The following is a 16953-nucleotide window of genomic DNA, read 5'->3' as shown; positions in this document are numbered from 1 at the left end:
GAGATTTCCCAACCCTTCCCTTCATCCATGGGAATGAAACTCTGCTTGGCTTGTTGATCTGCTTGGCAAGGCGTATCGATGCTCCTTTTATACGCACGGCACCTCTTCTACTTTGTCTTGTTCCTTCGACAGGGCATCGTGCGCTACATGCTTTATCTCATCGAGCAGTGCGTCCACCCATGTGTTCTTATCCTGCCAACATCTTTAGTCCCGGTTGTACCCACCAGCCGGGACTAAAGGTTACCCACACGTCCTTATCCCACCGACAGTTTTGTTAGATGACAAAAAAGGATCTTTCGTCCCGGTTGTACCCACCAGCCGGGACTAAAGGTTACCCACACGTCCTTATCCCACCGACAGTTTTGTTAGATGACAAAAAAAAGATCTTTAGTCCCGGTTGTACCCACCAGCCGGGACTAATGTTTTCGGCGCCACTGCGTTCCTGCCTATTTTTCTTCCCGCGCTTTCCACTGCTTCCCGCCTCCGTCCTCCCGCCATTTTTTCACTATATATATGTCAGCTTGGCCTCCATTTACATATCACATCTAGACTCATATCTGCAAACCTCATCACCAGGTCACATGGCTTCCATCGTATCTCTAACCCTCCGGGAGGCGGAGGCGCTTTGCGCGAACTACCCCTTCCCGCCGGGCTACCGCGTCCCTACCGGCTGGTTGCTGAGCGTCGGAGGCGTACCGGTCCCTCCTGTCCCTCTAGGTGTGGCGCGCGAGATGGCCATCACGAACAACTACTACTTCGAGCTCACGCCAGAGCAGCGGAGGAATCCCCAGTGGCATCCCGACTACAGCCCGACTTGGGAAAGCTTCTTCATCAATCGGCGTGAGAGGGCGCTTGCCAGGCACGAGGAGGGCGGCCCGCCTCCTTCGAACTTCAACGAGACCGGCCGTCGGCTGTGGTGGCGCGGGCGCACTCTCCAGGGTGTCATGGCCCACCGTGGCCCCCGCCTGCGCTACCCTCAGTCCCATCCCACGCGTGCTCTCCCGCCGAGTTTCGACTACCGCGACCCCGATGCCAGCGACGATGATGACGACGACTACGATGACTACAGTGGCGAGTACTATGGGGCTAGGCACGAGTATGACTGAATGACTCGAACAGTCGAATCTGGCCATGTTTCTTAATTAATTTTCAGTTGAGCTCTGTACTTTAGTTCCATGTATCTGGCGGGAAACTTTTCTCATCATCAGCGTCTGCCACAAGGACTTTATTGAAAATACAATTAAAATAGATAAACAACTAGTCTAGTCGATCTACTCGTCGTCGGAGGTTGTCTCGGTCCAAATGTCGTCCCACCGAGGGTCGTTGTCGGCCCAAGTTGTATTCGGGTTGTCGAGCTCGAACACGGCGACGGCCCGATGGTGCCGCCTGTTGGACCTGCGATGTGCCCGGCGGTCAGCGAAGAACGCGTCGGTGTTGTCGACGTCGTTGGGGAACTGCGCCCTCCACTGGCGCATCAACTCCTCGTCGTGCTCGGCGATGGCGATCCGGTGCTGCACCTGGCGGTGGCGGCGACGGTCCTCGTCGTCGACGAGGCACGGCATCGGCGCGAGGAACTCCACCTCCTCTAGCGATTCGACGTCTGGGAAGTTCATGTCGCACCGTGGCCGCCGAAATCGCCATGCGGCCGCGTCGTAAGCGCGCGCCGCCAGCTCCGGGGTGTTGTACGTGCCAAGGGTGAGCCGGAAGCCACCGGCACGCATCTCGGCGTAGAACCTACCGTTCGGACGCGCTCGGACGCCACAGAAGCCGGACGAGCCGCGACGGCGCGGCGGCATCCCGGCGACGAATGAACGGAGGCGACGACGACTTTGTCGTTCCGCGCGCACGCGGCGCTTTATAGCACAGCGACGCGGCAAGTTTGGCGACAGGTGGCGCGGGGAAGCGGCGGGGCGTGGCACGTGGAAGCGGCGGCGACAGGTGGCGCGGGAAAGCGGCGGGGCGTGGCACGTGGAAGTGGGATCTACACGTCGCACGGCGGTGGCGGCGGGGCGAGGCACGTCGAAGCGGCGGCGACACGTGGCACGGGGAAGGGATATGTGTGGCGGTGGCGGTGGTGGCCAGTACATGGCGGTGGCGGTGGTGCGCAGTACACGGCGGTGGCGGCGGTGGCCAGTACATGGCGGTGACGGTGGTGGCCAGTACACGGCGGTGGAGACGGTGGCCTACACATGGCGGTGGCGGTAGCGGCGGTGGCCAGTACACGACGGTGGCGGCGGTGGCCAGTACATGGCGGCGGCGGCGGTGGACACGTGTGGCAGTGCGGTGGCCAGTACGTGGTTTTTTTTATTTGAAATAAGGCGGGAACGAAATTTTTTTAAAAAGATGGCCTTTGGTCCCGGTTTGTATTAAAAACCGGAACTAAAGGCCTTTTTTGCGGGCGCAGCGGAAATCGCAGAAAAATGGCCTTTAGTCCCGGTTTGTATTACAAACCGAAACCAAAGGGGGGTCTTTGGTCCCGGTTCATGCCATGCACCGGGACCAAAGGGGGGAGTGCCTTTATAACTGCTCCCTTGGTCTCCGAGGAGATCAATCCCGCGGAGACGAACGAGCGCACACCGCCAGGCTGCCCAAATCACACGCGCCGTCCCCCGCCGCCGCCTCGCCGTGCCAACGCCCCTGCCGCACGCAACCGCCGCCGCCGTGCGCCGCCGCCGCCACCTCCTCCTCGACCACCGCCGCACAACGCCGCCTCCTCCTACGCCGCGCACGCAACCGCCGCGCGCCGTCTCCGCCACCTCCTCTCCGCCGGCAACCGCCGCCGTCTCCACCGCGCGCAACCACCGCCGTCTCCGCCGCCTCCTCTCCGTCGGCAACCGCTGCCGTCTCCGCCACCGTCGGCCGCCTCCTCCTCGACCGCCGCCTCCTCTCCGCCGGCAAGAGGTGAGCCAGCCGGCCCCCTCTCTTATTTTATTTTATTATTGTTATTTATATTTGTAAAATTATTATGTTGTTAGTATATTAATTGTTAGTATAGTACTTAATTAGAAAAATTGTTAGTATAGTTGTTAATTAGTACAGTTAGAAATAGTATAGTTGTTAGTATTACTATAGTTGTTAATTTAGTATAGTTAGAAATAGTTAATTAGTATATTAATTATATAAAAATAGTGAAATTTATATTAGTTAGAAATAATATATAGTTACAAATATTAGTTACAAATATTAGTTAGAAAAATTAGTTATAAGTAATTGTTAGATAAAAAGTTATATGTTAGAAAAAGTAGTGAAAATTATAGTTAGAAAAAAGTTATGAAAAGAATATTTGTTAGAAATAAGATAGAAAATTATAGTTAAAAAATTATAGTAGTGAAAATTATTAGTATAGTTAATCCGATATGTTAGAAAAAGTAGTGAAAATTATAGTTAGAAAACTGTTAGTATAGTTAATCCAGTAGTGCGGGCGCCCCTGCCGGTACCGAGTCCGTGGCGGTACCCCTACCGGCGCCCGTGGCTGTGCCGAGTCCATGGCGGTGCCGCCGCGACATAGTGCCGACGCCCCTGCCGGCGCCCCCAAAATAGAGTATATATGTAGTGTCGGCGCCCCCCAAATGGTAGTGTCGTCGCCGACTAACATATAGTGAAGTTATTTTTTAATTTATGTTAACGTTGGTATATATATATATATGATTTGTTTTCGTAGCTACGATGCCGCGACAGCCGCCGCGCCGTGGTCTGACTCTCACCGAGGAGATTGAGCAGATGGGGGAGGTCCGGGACTGGGCTCCGCCGCGGTGGCACTGGGAGGTCTTAGCTTCCGGGTCGCGCACCTTGGTGCGGAATCCGGGTCCCGTCGTCGACCCGGATATTCTTTGGTGGAGGTCTTATGGGCCACGGTCGTTTCAGAGGGAGCCGGCCCCGCCGGAGGAGGTACCTCAGCGCATTGCGGCGGAGGACAAGCACGTTCGCCATTACATGTATGCGTTAGACAACATGTATAGGACCAGATGGAGCGTTATGCAGGGATCTCATGTTAGCCATGCTCCCGTGATTGTTCCGTGGCTTTGGGGGTTCACCCGGCGCGGCTTAGGACCCGATCGGCGCCCTCTAGGACCCGGTCGGCGCGGTTGAGAGGTTGTAGTATTGATTGATGTATTAGGGTTAAATAAACTTGAACCCGATCTATGTATGCATGTAACTGCACTATCTGCTTTCAGCACTATATTAGCGATCCTTAGTTAAGAACTACATATGTAACTCCATTTTTAGTTTTCTGCATTATCCTTAATTTGATCATATGATGGTTCCTATATATAGCTTGCAGGTCATTGTAGAAAGCATGGACAGAGATGAAATTCAAGAAAATTTCATGGACAACCTCATAGCCCACGGTACTCTGGATGATCGCGACGACGACGTTATTCCATATGATGGCGGTGACGATGTCACCGCAACTTTTTTGAATGACTCCGGTGAGGGAGCGGAGAATATTGAGGAAGAAGATCCTAATGGCGCCGGTGAGGAAGAAGATCATAATAATGGCTCCGAAACCGTAGTTATCACCCAGGTATATAAATTAATTAAGCCGCTGTTGATCGACTAGATGCATTAACTAATTAAATTGTACTGACTATGAATTATTTCTTTTTTAGCCCTCCGGATCGAGCACTTCTTCTGTAAAGTCGAGGAAGCGAGGCGCGGCCAAAAAGTTGGACGACGGTGTTAGGCACGACATCACCCACATCGCTAAGGATGGTCAACCGATTGCTCCAGAGAAAGGTGCAAAGGCATTTATAGCTCAATGCGGAGTGCTTGTTAGGGACCACGTCCCGATCACCGTTCGAGAATGGAACAAGCCGAAGGGACTAGTGATGTCTGCAGAGAAAGAAGCTCAAGGTCTTTATATCGATGATGTAGCCAAAAACAGCATTCTGACCAAGCTCATGTCACATTTCAACATAGTACCCGAAAAGGGGGATGACGCTGAAAAGGCCAAGATGGAGCAGGCCCTCCGCGAGTTTGCCAAGAAGAAGATGGCCGAACTATTCAAGAACCACAAGAAAAGATTGCGCGGCCTTATCAAGAAAAAGAAGACTCCGGACAGTGAGAAGGTAAAAAATCACTGGGACGAATTCGTGAAGTACAGCACGGAGTCAGAAGAATTTAAGAAAAGGTCGGCAACAAATAAGGAAAATGCTGCGTTGAAGCTATATCACCGAATTCTGGGTCCAGGTGGATACAGGGTTAACCGTCCTAAGTGGCAGGCAGCTGAGGTGGAACTGACCAGGAAAGGGATCAGATTAGGGACACACGGTTGGATCGAACGGTGTAAGGAGTGGTTCTACAGGATTGAGGGAACGTTGCATCCAGAAACAGGGAAGTGCATCTATAAGAAAGCTCATCTGAAGTTTCCCATTGAAGCCCTGGAAAAAGCACATAAGGACGTGGAGGAGGAGAGGTTCCAGCCCGAAAGAGAGAACGATGAGCTGACACGCGCCCTTGGGAACAAAGAACACGGCGGACGAACACGAGGCACAGAAGGCTCCGTTCCGTGGAAGTATGGCTTTCCTGCGGAAAGGAAGAGATTTCCTGATAAAAGCCATGAGAGGAGAAAGGCAAGGGAAACAGACCGCATAGCGTCCTTAGAGGAGGGTATGAGCACCATTAAATCCCAATTAACCATGGTAACCCAAGTACTTACATCCCAGATGGCTCAGGGGCAGGTTGTAGATCCTGCATTTCTCAATGCCCTCGTCCCGCTGCAATCTCAACAACACCGGAAAAGCAGCGTGGCTTCCTCTCAGCAGGTGGATAATGATGATGATGACCAGGTGGTCGAGCCTCCTCGCTACCCCCCCCCCCCCCCCCGTGGATGATCTCACTGAGAGCCATCCTTGTGAGCTGCATGTTAAAGTTTTCAACCTATCCTTCAAGGCGGCGGTCGGCATCCTCTTACCTACAAGGTCTTACCATTGCCGTCCGGTCCAAGACGACTTTGCTGTTGTGATGGTGGATGAAGTGTTGAGAGATTATGAGGGGTTGGTGCTTGAGCACCCTGCAGGTGAAGATGGGGAAATCAAATAACTGGGAGAAGCCCGTAGAACCACCGTGCAATGGCGGAAGGAGAACATTGTGTTTCCAGGTGAGAAGCCAACAAGCAGGCCACCTCGTCCGCCTCCTCCACCAACTGCGCAGTCTCCTCCGCGTGATGATTCTCCTCTGCGCGATGATGATTCCCCTGTGCATGAGCAGTCTCCTCCGCGTGAAAATACTCCGCCGCCTCCTCCTCCTCGTCAGGAGACTCCGTCGCATCCACCTAAGCAAAAGAGGAAGCTAACCGCGGCACCTCCTACAGCTCCGAAGAGATCATCAACTCCGATGAGGGCACAGACTCCAGAGTTGTTACCACATGAGCAGACTGAAGAGCAAAAGGCGTTTCTTGCGCCGAAGAAGATGTTTATTCCACCGCAGACAGTGAAGCACTTTGCCGAGACGAGAATGAAGAGACCTGAGCTGAGAGCTGATTATGACCGCTCTCTTGGACAGTCCTCTAGAGCGAGCAAAGAAGCAAAAAAAGTCGCCCAGCTTGGACAGCAGGACATTCAGGCCGTACCCCACTTCGTCGTGGAGCCCTATCATGATCCAGAGACGGCATCGATGATCGAACGGGCGGCTAGAGCTCAGGGAGCATCAGTTGAGTACGAAGATTACTATCCAATGGCTCAAGTGGTAAAGAAGTATAGATAAAGATCTGATCTCGTCAAACCTGGCGAGCTCGCGCGTCTAGGGACTCAGATGCGAAGGTTGCATGAATGGTACCTGAAAGCCTGTCGAAGAGGTGATGCCTACCTCACGGTGTATCTTAGAGATGAGCATTACTTCCGGGGGGAAGATGAGATAAACCTTGAGTTAGAAGAACTGTTTCAGTTATTCAATCAAGACGCCCTCGACAAAGCTGTCATCAGTTGCTACTGCCTGTAAGTGATTTATTTATGTAATTAAGTTTGTAGCTCAGCTCATTCATTTGCACTAACAATTATCCTCACTATATTCTTTGTGTACGCTATACATTTAATTATGCAGAATGAAGAAGCTCGAATACAAAAGAGGCAAGCTCCTACCGCTGGGGTTCATAGACCCAAACACAGTTCATGAAGTTACGGTTCGAGACTTCGCCAAGGACACAGAGGACAACATCGTAATGTTTTTAGAGACGCAAACAGACAAAGAGGATATATTCTTTCCCTACAACTTCAAGTGAGTGTTATATATAACATACATTATGCTTGTGCACCTTCCACTTTATATAACATACATTATGATTCGTAAAAGTCATGGACTCGAAACGTAAAGAATATGCGGAATGGGCGGACATGGCTGCCATCCTCCAGAGGTAGTTTCAATCAATTTCGTATTGGCATCTTCATCTGTTCTAATTCGACGATATCATCAACTAATCAATAACTCATTTACTCATTATTTTTTGCCGGGCAGGGCTTGGAAACGGTTCATCAATACTGTTCCGGGTAAATGGAAACCGGAGCTTACATTTCAAGATTACCCTGTAAGTAGTACTATATATATAGCTATGTCCGTGAAACTCTATATATGATATTTACTTTCAATACGATGCTTCATTATTAGTTTGATCGAACTATTTTTTCGTAAAGTGTATGAGGCAGGAACCCGGGAATAACTTATGTGGATACTACGTCTTCACCTTCATTCGTGACATGGCCTGTCCCAAGGGTGGGGATGCCCGTATACACCAGACTCGTGTACGATAACAAATTTTCACAATTAATCTTAATTAGTACCATCTATTGTATTGAGTTCCATTCATATATTGATCTCCTTTTTAAAATATAGATGATACGCCTGCGGGACACTCTCATAACGGAGGATCAAATATGAGCAATTCAAGAGGAAATCACGGGATTCTTTGTTACCGAGGTCATTACCCTAGGTGGAGAGCACTATCGGAAGTTCGTGATGATTGAGGACCTTCGTAGAAGCTAATAGATTTAGTAAAGAGATCCGACTAGCTTTATATTGTAAATATGCATGCATTACGTGTACTGTTGACGATGTCTATATATATTCACGACGATTTTTTGTGGTTTCTTGAATGATATATATGCATTGCTGAAACTCTGCCGCGGCAGAAAAACGCTCTGTTTCTCTGCCGCGGCAGAGAAACGCTGGTACAGCCTAAACATGTGCCGCGGCAGAGAAATAGCAATTCTCTGCCGCGGCAGAGAACCCCAGGCCCGGTTCGTAACACGAACCGGGACCAAAGGCCATCCACCGCGAGCTCCCTGACCGCACCATGTGGCGAGGCCTTTAGGCCCGGTGCAACTTTGAACCGGGACTAAAGGTACCCTTTAGTCCCGCCTAATTGGTCCCGGTTTGGGAACCGGGACTGAAGGCCCAAATGGACCGGGCCTATAGCTCCGTTTTCCACTAGTGTCGGAATTTGACTCAGAATTCCGGATTGATTCTGACTGACTTGAATTTCACGTGAAATCCGAAATTGCGCACGAAATCAGCCAAACGGAAGACGTTTTTTGGGCTGGGTCTTGGATGACTTGAGAGACTCCGGTTGTGGGTTGCGGGGTCGGAGTCGTCGGTGCTTGCGAATGGTAGGCAAGCTTCCTCTATCTCTTACTTCTTCTCCATGGATGGTGTGCTTTGGTCCGATGGGTGTCGATCTTCAGGAGCGCTAAGCGACTAACACGGAAGTAATTAAAGAACACAATGGTCAGTGATGACTGCATTTTTTAGTATGTTATGCGCGTACGTTTCAGGGCAGTCAGACGGTCTAAAAATACCCAGACTACCAAACTTGGCTTCTCATCCACTTCACCTAGCTCAAATACTTGATACTAGACATAGCCAGGCAAGGCTTCAGTGACCGTGACCTTCAATGCAAACACACTCTAGTAGAAAAAGGTAGAGAGGGTACTACTCTTGGCATCCCTTGTTAGATCTGGTTAACACATGCCCAGCTGGACATTTGTTTTGTACGTTCACACAAAGGGAACAGGCCCGACATATTCTTTCTTTAATCTTTGGACCTAATAATTCTTTCCACTCCTTCTATATAAGCCCCACAATAGGTGGCAAAGCAGGCCACGAACTCGTCTTCTCCCAATCTAGCCGGCAGACATACTGTGTTCTTCTCTCCAAGCCGGCCCGAGTGACGCCAATGGAGATTGAGAGAGAAACACCAGGCAGCGACAGAGGAAAGAGCTGGCGGTCCAACACGGCGCAAGATCAGGACGCTAAGAACCTTGAAGAAAGTTATCAGTTCATTAAGGTGTGTTTTCTCTACCGAATTGTCGTACTGCTGTTTATCACTCTGGCACACACAAGCAATGGTTACCTCCATTTTGAAACTAGCTTTTTAAAAAGGTTTATATTTTGGAACAGATGAAGTAGCTATATCTAGGGAGATCAAAATATTTCTTCTGTTTTGCATCATGAAGGAAAGATTGAGCATGATGGAGCTTTGTTTCTCGTTTTGTCTTGATGATACTTCTGTTTTGCTTGGTTGTGCATCACAGGAGCCAGCATGGAAAAGGTTCCTTGCTCATATTGGACCAGGGTTCATGGTGTCTCTGGCCTACTTAGATCCTGGAAACTGTGAGCATCTCCTTCTCTCGCTTTCTCCTTGCTCTGTTTCCCTCTCTACATCGTAGTTCTCACGGTCATGAAACTCATGCAGTGGAAACGGATCTGCAAGCCGGTGCCAACCACAGATATGAGGTGCATTTTTCAGCGACTCGTATTTTCATTGAGATGATTCTACTTCTCATTTTACTAGGATCCACTTTGCAGTAAAATCAGCACACACTTTTTTAGCTTTTTAATGAAATCATACAACTTTTTTGCATTCGTTATCAAGCTTCTCCACAAAATCTCGACCTTTTCAACGTTTCCAGACCGTCACTAGAAAAATGCAACTCAGTCTTTTGCTTTGTCCACTTCGTTCTGTCCTTGTAGCTCCTTTGGGTGATTCTGATTGGTCTCATCTTCGCACTGATTATACAATCACTAGCGGCTAATCTTGGCGTGGTGACAGGTATTAAAGCTGGGAACATTATTAATGGCCACTTATACTTGATCTTGAAATAATAAAATGTAAATTGATGCTAATGGGCACATGCATACAGGGAAGCATCTCGCTGAGATATGCAAGAGCGAGTATCCAAAGTTCGTGATGATCTGCTTATGGCTCCTTGCAGAGCTAGCGGTTATCGCTGCTGATATCCCAGAAGGTCAGATCATTAATACCAATTCAAATTTTGCATTTTTTTTTGTTTTAAAACGAGGCAAAAGCTCTGCCTATCTATTAATTAGAAGGTCTACGAAAACCGACACAGCCAGGGCCAAACCCAGACAAGCAACAACACACTAACGGTCCAAACGCACCGACAATACAACAGATGACACACTCGTCGAGACCAGCTGGCCTCCCACCCATGCCGGAGAGAAGACCTTGCCGCCCACACGATACGAAATCGATACCCTCAACACTATCAAACTTTTGGGGCCGCGGTCGGGGCATCCAGCTGCTCTGCCACGCCCAGCGCAGACCACCAACACCACCTTGTAGAACAACCATCAAGACATAACACCGGTCGCGATCGAGGTGCGACGCCGCACGACCCAAACACCTGCAGCATGCTGCACAAACAAACCGCCCGCAGACCACATGGCTTCCACACCAATATCTGGAGCCGCCACCCCAACGTAAAGTCACCCATGCAAAGCCAACGAGCTGCCACACCCCATAAAGTTGTTGCCTGTCATGGATCTCGAGGCCGCCACTTTGCGCACAATCACCATCCGGTGCCGCCGCCCCGGCGCTCACGAACCCCGGAAGAAGAGTAACGCCAACGAACAACCACATGTCCACTATCCAAGACGATGCCCTCAAGACGGAAGCGACGAAGACGCCACCATCGCCCTTCCGCATAACCGGATCATCGGTTTTCACGTGGAGAGACCAAATCCTTGTCTCTGGAGAGAATGGGAGGCTCCTCAATGATGCCTCCAAGAAGGGGAGCGACATCCGAAGACTCTGTCATTCTTTGTACCGAACGAAATTCGTTGCTAAGATTTCGCACGAATCCCCTTCCCAACCGCCAAAAAAGCCTCGCAGGACTGCACATCCAAGATGTACTGACCGGAGTAGAGCAAAATGTGCCATGAACCTCCTCCGTCGGCCACCACACAAGATCGGTGGCATTCCTAGGGTGCACCCAATACCGCGAAGAAACACCACCGAGTCAACCTGAAAACAGCCACGCTTCAGCAACAATGACGTTGCCCTCAATCTAGGGCCAACGCGCCATCATCCTCCATGCACGGGGCAGCACAACATCCCCCTAGCGCGCTCGCGCGCAGTTCTGGTCCGGGGACCCACAAGAACTGCCGAGCATTGCTCGTAGCCTCCGCCCCAGCGCTGCACGCACCACACACAGCCTCCACCCCACACGCCAGCAGTTCCTGCCACCCGGCCCATCGTGCGCCACCAGCGCGCGGATCCACCTCGCCTCGGGACCACCGCGCTGCTTCCCACGCGACGCCGAACGGCCGGAGGACCGCACGCAGCCACAGCCGTTTTGGATCGAAATTCCGAGCGCCTCCGCCACCGCTAGTAGATGGGCTGAGGGCCCTGGCAGCTAGGGTTTAGGTCTCTCTCAGGTAGGCTCCAGGGGAGCGACAGCGGAGCGTTTCACATCTGTGAAAAAAATGTAATTGCTGCGTTAAAATTTGCACATTTCACTTTGTCATAAATAAGCAATTAAGCTCATTGGCTCCCTACGTTGGATCAAACTGTTTTTCAATAATGCCATTAGATCCAATTTTTAATCTACTATGGGGCGGTATTTCTTTTTGTTCTAATTGCTTATCGTTAGTCAACACTTGCCAACAATAAAAGAGCTAATTAAGCATATCCTTGAACATCATATAAGTACACAAAGGGGAAGTCACGATCCAGAATTAGTTTACAAGAAAATAAACTCATAACCAGTCATCGCCGTGGCTCAGTTGTCTTACCATGTGCAAAAAAAATACTAGTCACTTCGTCTTATTAACCGTCATTCTTTTTGTCTGCAGTTATCGGGACGGCCTTCGCTCTGAAACTCTTGTTCCACATCCCCGTGTGGATCGGGGTTCTCATCACCGGCAGCAGCACGCTCCTCCTGCTTGGCCTCCAGAGATACGGCGTACGCAAGCTGGAGTTCGTGGTGTCGATGCTGGTGTTCGTCATGGCGGCGTGCTTCTTCGGTGAGCTGAGCATAGTGAAGCCTCCGGCCAAGGAGGTCCTGAAAGGGCTCTTCATCCCTAAACTCAAGGGAGACGGCGCCACCGGAGACGCCATTGCCCTCCTTGGGGCTCTTGTTATGCCGTATGAAGCTGCTCACTAGACATACTCTGCTATAGGCATCCATCGTTGATCTCCTAATTAATCAACTTAAACTGAACATGATATCGCTTCTGGCCAATAAATTACAGACACAACCTGTTCTTGCATTCGGCTTTGGTGCTCTCAAGGAAGACGCCGGCGTCAGTAAGGGGAATCAAGGTGGGAGACTTCAAATGTAGTACAAATAGTATATATTCGCTAGAAGGCATGGATAATTTAGTGCAGCATTACACTGATATTGCTGGTGTTCTTCGATTGGATCTGGATCGATGTGCAGGACGCATGCAGGTTCTTCCTCTACGAGAGCGGCTTCGCGCTGTTCGTTGCACTGCTCATCAACATCGCCATCATCTCCGTTTCCGGGACTGTCTGCTTCGGGGAGAACCTCTCGGTGGAAGACGCAGACAGATGCAGCGACCTCAGCCTGGATAACTCCTCCTTTCTCCTAAAGGTACGAAAAATATTCTTACACAACTTGCAGCTAGTACTAGTGGAGTAATTTGTCATTCTCTTCTCTCAACTGAAATCTTGAACTATTCAAATCTTGATATTTTTCTACTATGAACCTTCAGAACGTGCTCGGCAAGTCCAGCTCGATTGTGTACGGCGTGGCGCTCTTAGCCTCAGGGCAGAGCTCCACCATTACCGGCACGTACGCCGGCCAGTACATCATGCAGGTACCAATTACATTAGCAAATACAGGATTTTCAAATACATTTTGCAGTTATTGGTTATTATGAACCGTTTACTTACTTGTCATCTTTTATCTTATATTTGTGCAAAGCCTAGTAGGACTCCACCATTAATCTCTACTTTTTGTCCACCTACGTGCATCTTTCGTTTTCTTAAAAGGGTGTGATAAATCTTGAAGCACAAATTGACAATTCATTTCCACTGTAATTAACCTAGGGGTTCTTGGACATCAAGATGAAGACATGGCTTAGGAACCTGATGACACGCTGCATCGCCATTGCGCCGAGCCTAGTCGTCTCCATCATCGGCGGGTCGAATGGCGCCGGACGTCTCATAATCATAGCATCGGTACGGTGCTCGACACACGTCTCTCTTTCCACGAGCCTCAATATCATTGTTAGCAGGGAGAAAACGACCGTGGTTGCACTAGCACCAGCGAAACACGAGTCACCGTCACCACTGGGTCAGAAAACACATAGACAGATATAATGCCCCATCCACTACTATACATAGCACGACTTAACTACGACCTGTTACTAACAGCTAGCGAGTTCTTAGCTAAGAAACGCACTAACATAGCACATTTGTGATCTTAAAATGCAAAATAGTATATTCAAGAGAGTGCGCATTCTAGACCTTCTTCGATCTAACGACAGCATCAAAATGATTGGGCTCGTATAATTGATTACCTTTGATTGAATTCTACAGATGATACTGTCGTTTGAGCTGCCATTTGCACTCATCCCGCTTCTGAAGTTCAGCAGCAGCAGTAGCAAGATGGGACCACACAAGAACTCCATCTACGTAAGCATCCGATGTGTTTCCTTAATTATAGCTTGTTTTTGGACACACCTACGTTCGTACACCTGCGTTGCATGATCATCCATGCACTTCAATAATTGTGCATCCCATCACATTATCGTACCCATGCATGCCATGTTCTCCGTGCATGAATGATACTCATGCATGCAGAATCACAGTCAACCAAACAAAATAGTGTATTGTAGTGCTAGCTATAGTTTGTTGATGGATGTTATACCAATGTGGTGCTCCGTTCCATATTAGTTGGCGATTTATATAGTACATAAAGTGACTAGCACAATACCCGTGCGTTGCTACGATTCACGTCTTCAAGCCATGTATTTTGCAAAACAATTTGATTTTATTATTGAGTGTTCATCAACATACCCTGGTTTTGGTCGTTATGCCGCTTCATCCGCCTTGTTGACGATGTCCATTATGTCGAATAAGGGGTTGCCATCCGTTCACGACGAGGTAGGAGGAGAAAACTTATTCAATAAGTTCATGATCCAAACAATTTGAGGTCGATGAACTGGTACCATATATATAGGTGGCATGTACGATTTGGTGATTTCTTGTTTCCCAATATTGCATTGAGGGTAAGACAAATCCCGTTAGAAGTGTTGCTACTTTATTTTTTTGAGAAATTCCGCAACTACATCATGGAAAAAAGTCATGAAATTTGGAGCCCCCAGATCAGCCCATAGCCCAATACGATTGATAATCTCATCTGCATGTATTTTATTTTGACTTCCAAGCACTACTTAAAATCATTCCCAAATCTGTTATGTTTGTCTCAAAAGCTTTGTCCTGTGCCCACATGAAACGTGGCAATCAGCCAAATGCACAAATTCTATCGCGATTCCTGCTCTAGACTTGCTCACCTACACATGGACGTCCGCCCGTCTGTCCCGCACCTCCGCTGCTCTGGTGACCGCGGGAAGAAATTCTCTCACCTTCCTATCGACGGGCTGGGTGTCCTCCCCACCGTCCTAGTGCTGAGCGGAAAACCTCCTTGACTTTCCCCGCGGCCCTACTACCGTACGTCGCCGCGGCAGGCAGCGCCCTCTCCTTTCTCGGTCTGGTGCGGTCCCCTGCACCCGATCTGGTGCGCCACTCCGAGGTACTGCTCGCATACCCGCGGCGTTGGCGCCTGCACCCGGCGTCCTTCCCTAGCGCCTGCTCGAGCCCTCCTCAGAGTGCTCCATGGGCATGGCGGCGTCGAGGTGCTGCTCTGCGGCGTCGTCTCCCGAGCGTGGGACGTCGACAGATCATTGTGCTCTCCGGCCTCCCCTACAAATTATTGATGGGTTGCAGCTCCTTCGTGGTGGGCGTCGCCGAGGAGGCCACTATCTGCGTCCACGGCCGTCGGTCTCGACGCTGCGCTGCTGGACACTGGGCGGTCGTCGCGAGATTTCTTCCCTATTTTAACGTGTCCGTCACACAAACCTTGACCGCAGGTCTATTTCAGGATTTCTGGGGGACTAAATTGAAAAATGATAGGAGACGTACGACGCACCAGACCTGTTGCAATTTAATAGTAAAGATAAGGAACGTGCGTTTGTTTTTACTGAAAGTACACCTACGTTGCTGCATAGTTAATTGCAAATTTGCTTTCGTGTGCAGATCATCGTTTTCTCCTGGACGCTAGGACTGATGCTGATTGGCATCAATGTCTACTTCCTGAGCACAAGCTTTGTTGGATGGCTCATCAGCAATTCGTTACCCAAGTATGCGAACGTGCTTGTCGGCATCGTCGTGTTCCCGCTGATGCTCGTCTATGTCGTTGCCGTCGTCTACCTCACCTTCAGGAAGGATACCGTTGTTACCTTCGTCGCCGACTCCTGCAAGGCCGACGCGGAGAAGGCAGCCAGCGTCGGTGTCAAGGTCGACGACGACGAGCCGGTACCATACCGTGAGGACTTGGCAGACATACCGCTCCCGGCCCACGCTAGATCAGACTAGCTAGTTAGCAGTAGAAGGTTTATATTGTCTCTTATATATATTATTATAGCCACACGCTCTTATCGTCTCGTCTTGTCTTGTGGATATACTATATCTTTACTACTCCCTTCATCCTTAAATATAAGATACATGTAAGTTTTAGTCAAGTCAAATACTCCCTCCGTCTAAAATCTAAAATCGGGCCGTCTCAATGTTTTCTAGATACGGATGTATCCATCACTAATATGTGTTTACATAAGACATCTATTGATGTGGGCATTACCCTTTAGGTACCTAGTATTATATTACCTCCTAAGGCCTAACGGGGGGGTCCATGAAGATCATCTACCGACCAAGTGGATCAATACGTCGGTTCCGAAGAAGGGTTCTTGATGAACAAGACAAGAAGACGTTAAACAAGGAAAGATTAGAAATACAATTCTTTGTAACTTAGTCGAACCCGAACAGAACTCTCGGGACTTGGCCTACAATATAAGGGCCAGGAGAGGGTCTGCCGAGGGACACACAATCACAACAGATAGATTTATCGCAAGTCTAGAGCTAGGTCGTTATAATCTTAGCCTCTCGACGAGATCTTAGTCATAGCCTTCGGCTACCTAATTGTAACCCGATATATTCGATAATCAAGATCAGACAAGCATGAAGTAAGAGTTTTACCTCATCGAGGGACCTGAACCTGGGTAAATGTCTCTTCCTGTCTGTTTGATATCCGATGTCTCGTGTCAGCCTGCAGGATTCCGTCAACTCTAAGCCCCAAAAGGTGGACATTGCCGAGGAGCACCCTCATCAATTGGCGTTGTCTATGGGAAAACTTTCAGTACAAGACACGTCATCGGCTGCTCTGGTCACATCAGCAACGTTCGTGCTGGAGTCACCAACACCTTCAAGCTCGTAAAATTCGGTTCGCTGCGGATCCTTCGAGTTCACTCCACGCACCGAAGCATCGCATCCAATTCCTTCGGAGTTGCGTAGCAGTATGGACGCGACATTTGGCGGTATCCACTTTATCGTCGATTCCGGAGGGTTCCTTCGACTTCCAAATTTAGGTGCATCAAACTTAAGGACTGCGGCTCCAGAAATCATCGTCCCACCGATAG

The 16953-nt window shown here is 49.5% G+C and overlaps 1 protein-coding gene across 1 annotated transcript; it reads left to right on the top strand.

Moving 5' to 3' along the window:
- The first annotated feature begins 9082 nt into the window (after window positions 1–9082).
- LOC127333995 (metal transporter Nramp5) lies at window positions 9083–16098 on the top strand. The gene is made up of 12 exons (XM_051360430.2): window positions 9083–9277; window positions 9525–9603; window positions 9686–9726; window positions 9964–10042; window positions 10134–10238; window positions 12088–12379; window positions 12487–12556; window positions 12675–12848; window positions 12970–13074; window positions 13307–13438; window positions 13799–13894; window positions 15518–16098. The coding sequence occupies exons 1-12, from the start codon at window positions 9167–9169 to the stop codon at window positions 15854–15856; spliced, it is 1623 nt and encodes a 540-aa protein (XP_051216390.1). The 5' UTR covers window positions 9083–9166; the 3' UTR covers window positions 15857–16098.
- Window positions 16099–16953: the final 855 nt, after the last annotated feature.

The sequence above is a fragment of the Lolium perenne genome, chromosome 2, assembly GCF_019359855.2.
Source record: "Lolium perenne isolate Kyuss_39 chromosome 2, Kyuss_2.0, whole genome shotgun sequence".
Lineage (NCBI taxonomy): Eukaryota > Viridiplantae > Streptophyta > Magnoliopsida > Poales > Poaceae > Lolium > Lolium perenne.
Note: the sequence above shows the minus strand (reverse complement) of the source record. Positions and strands in the feature narration are given on the sequence as shown.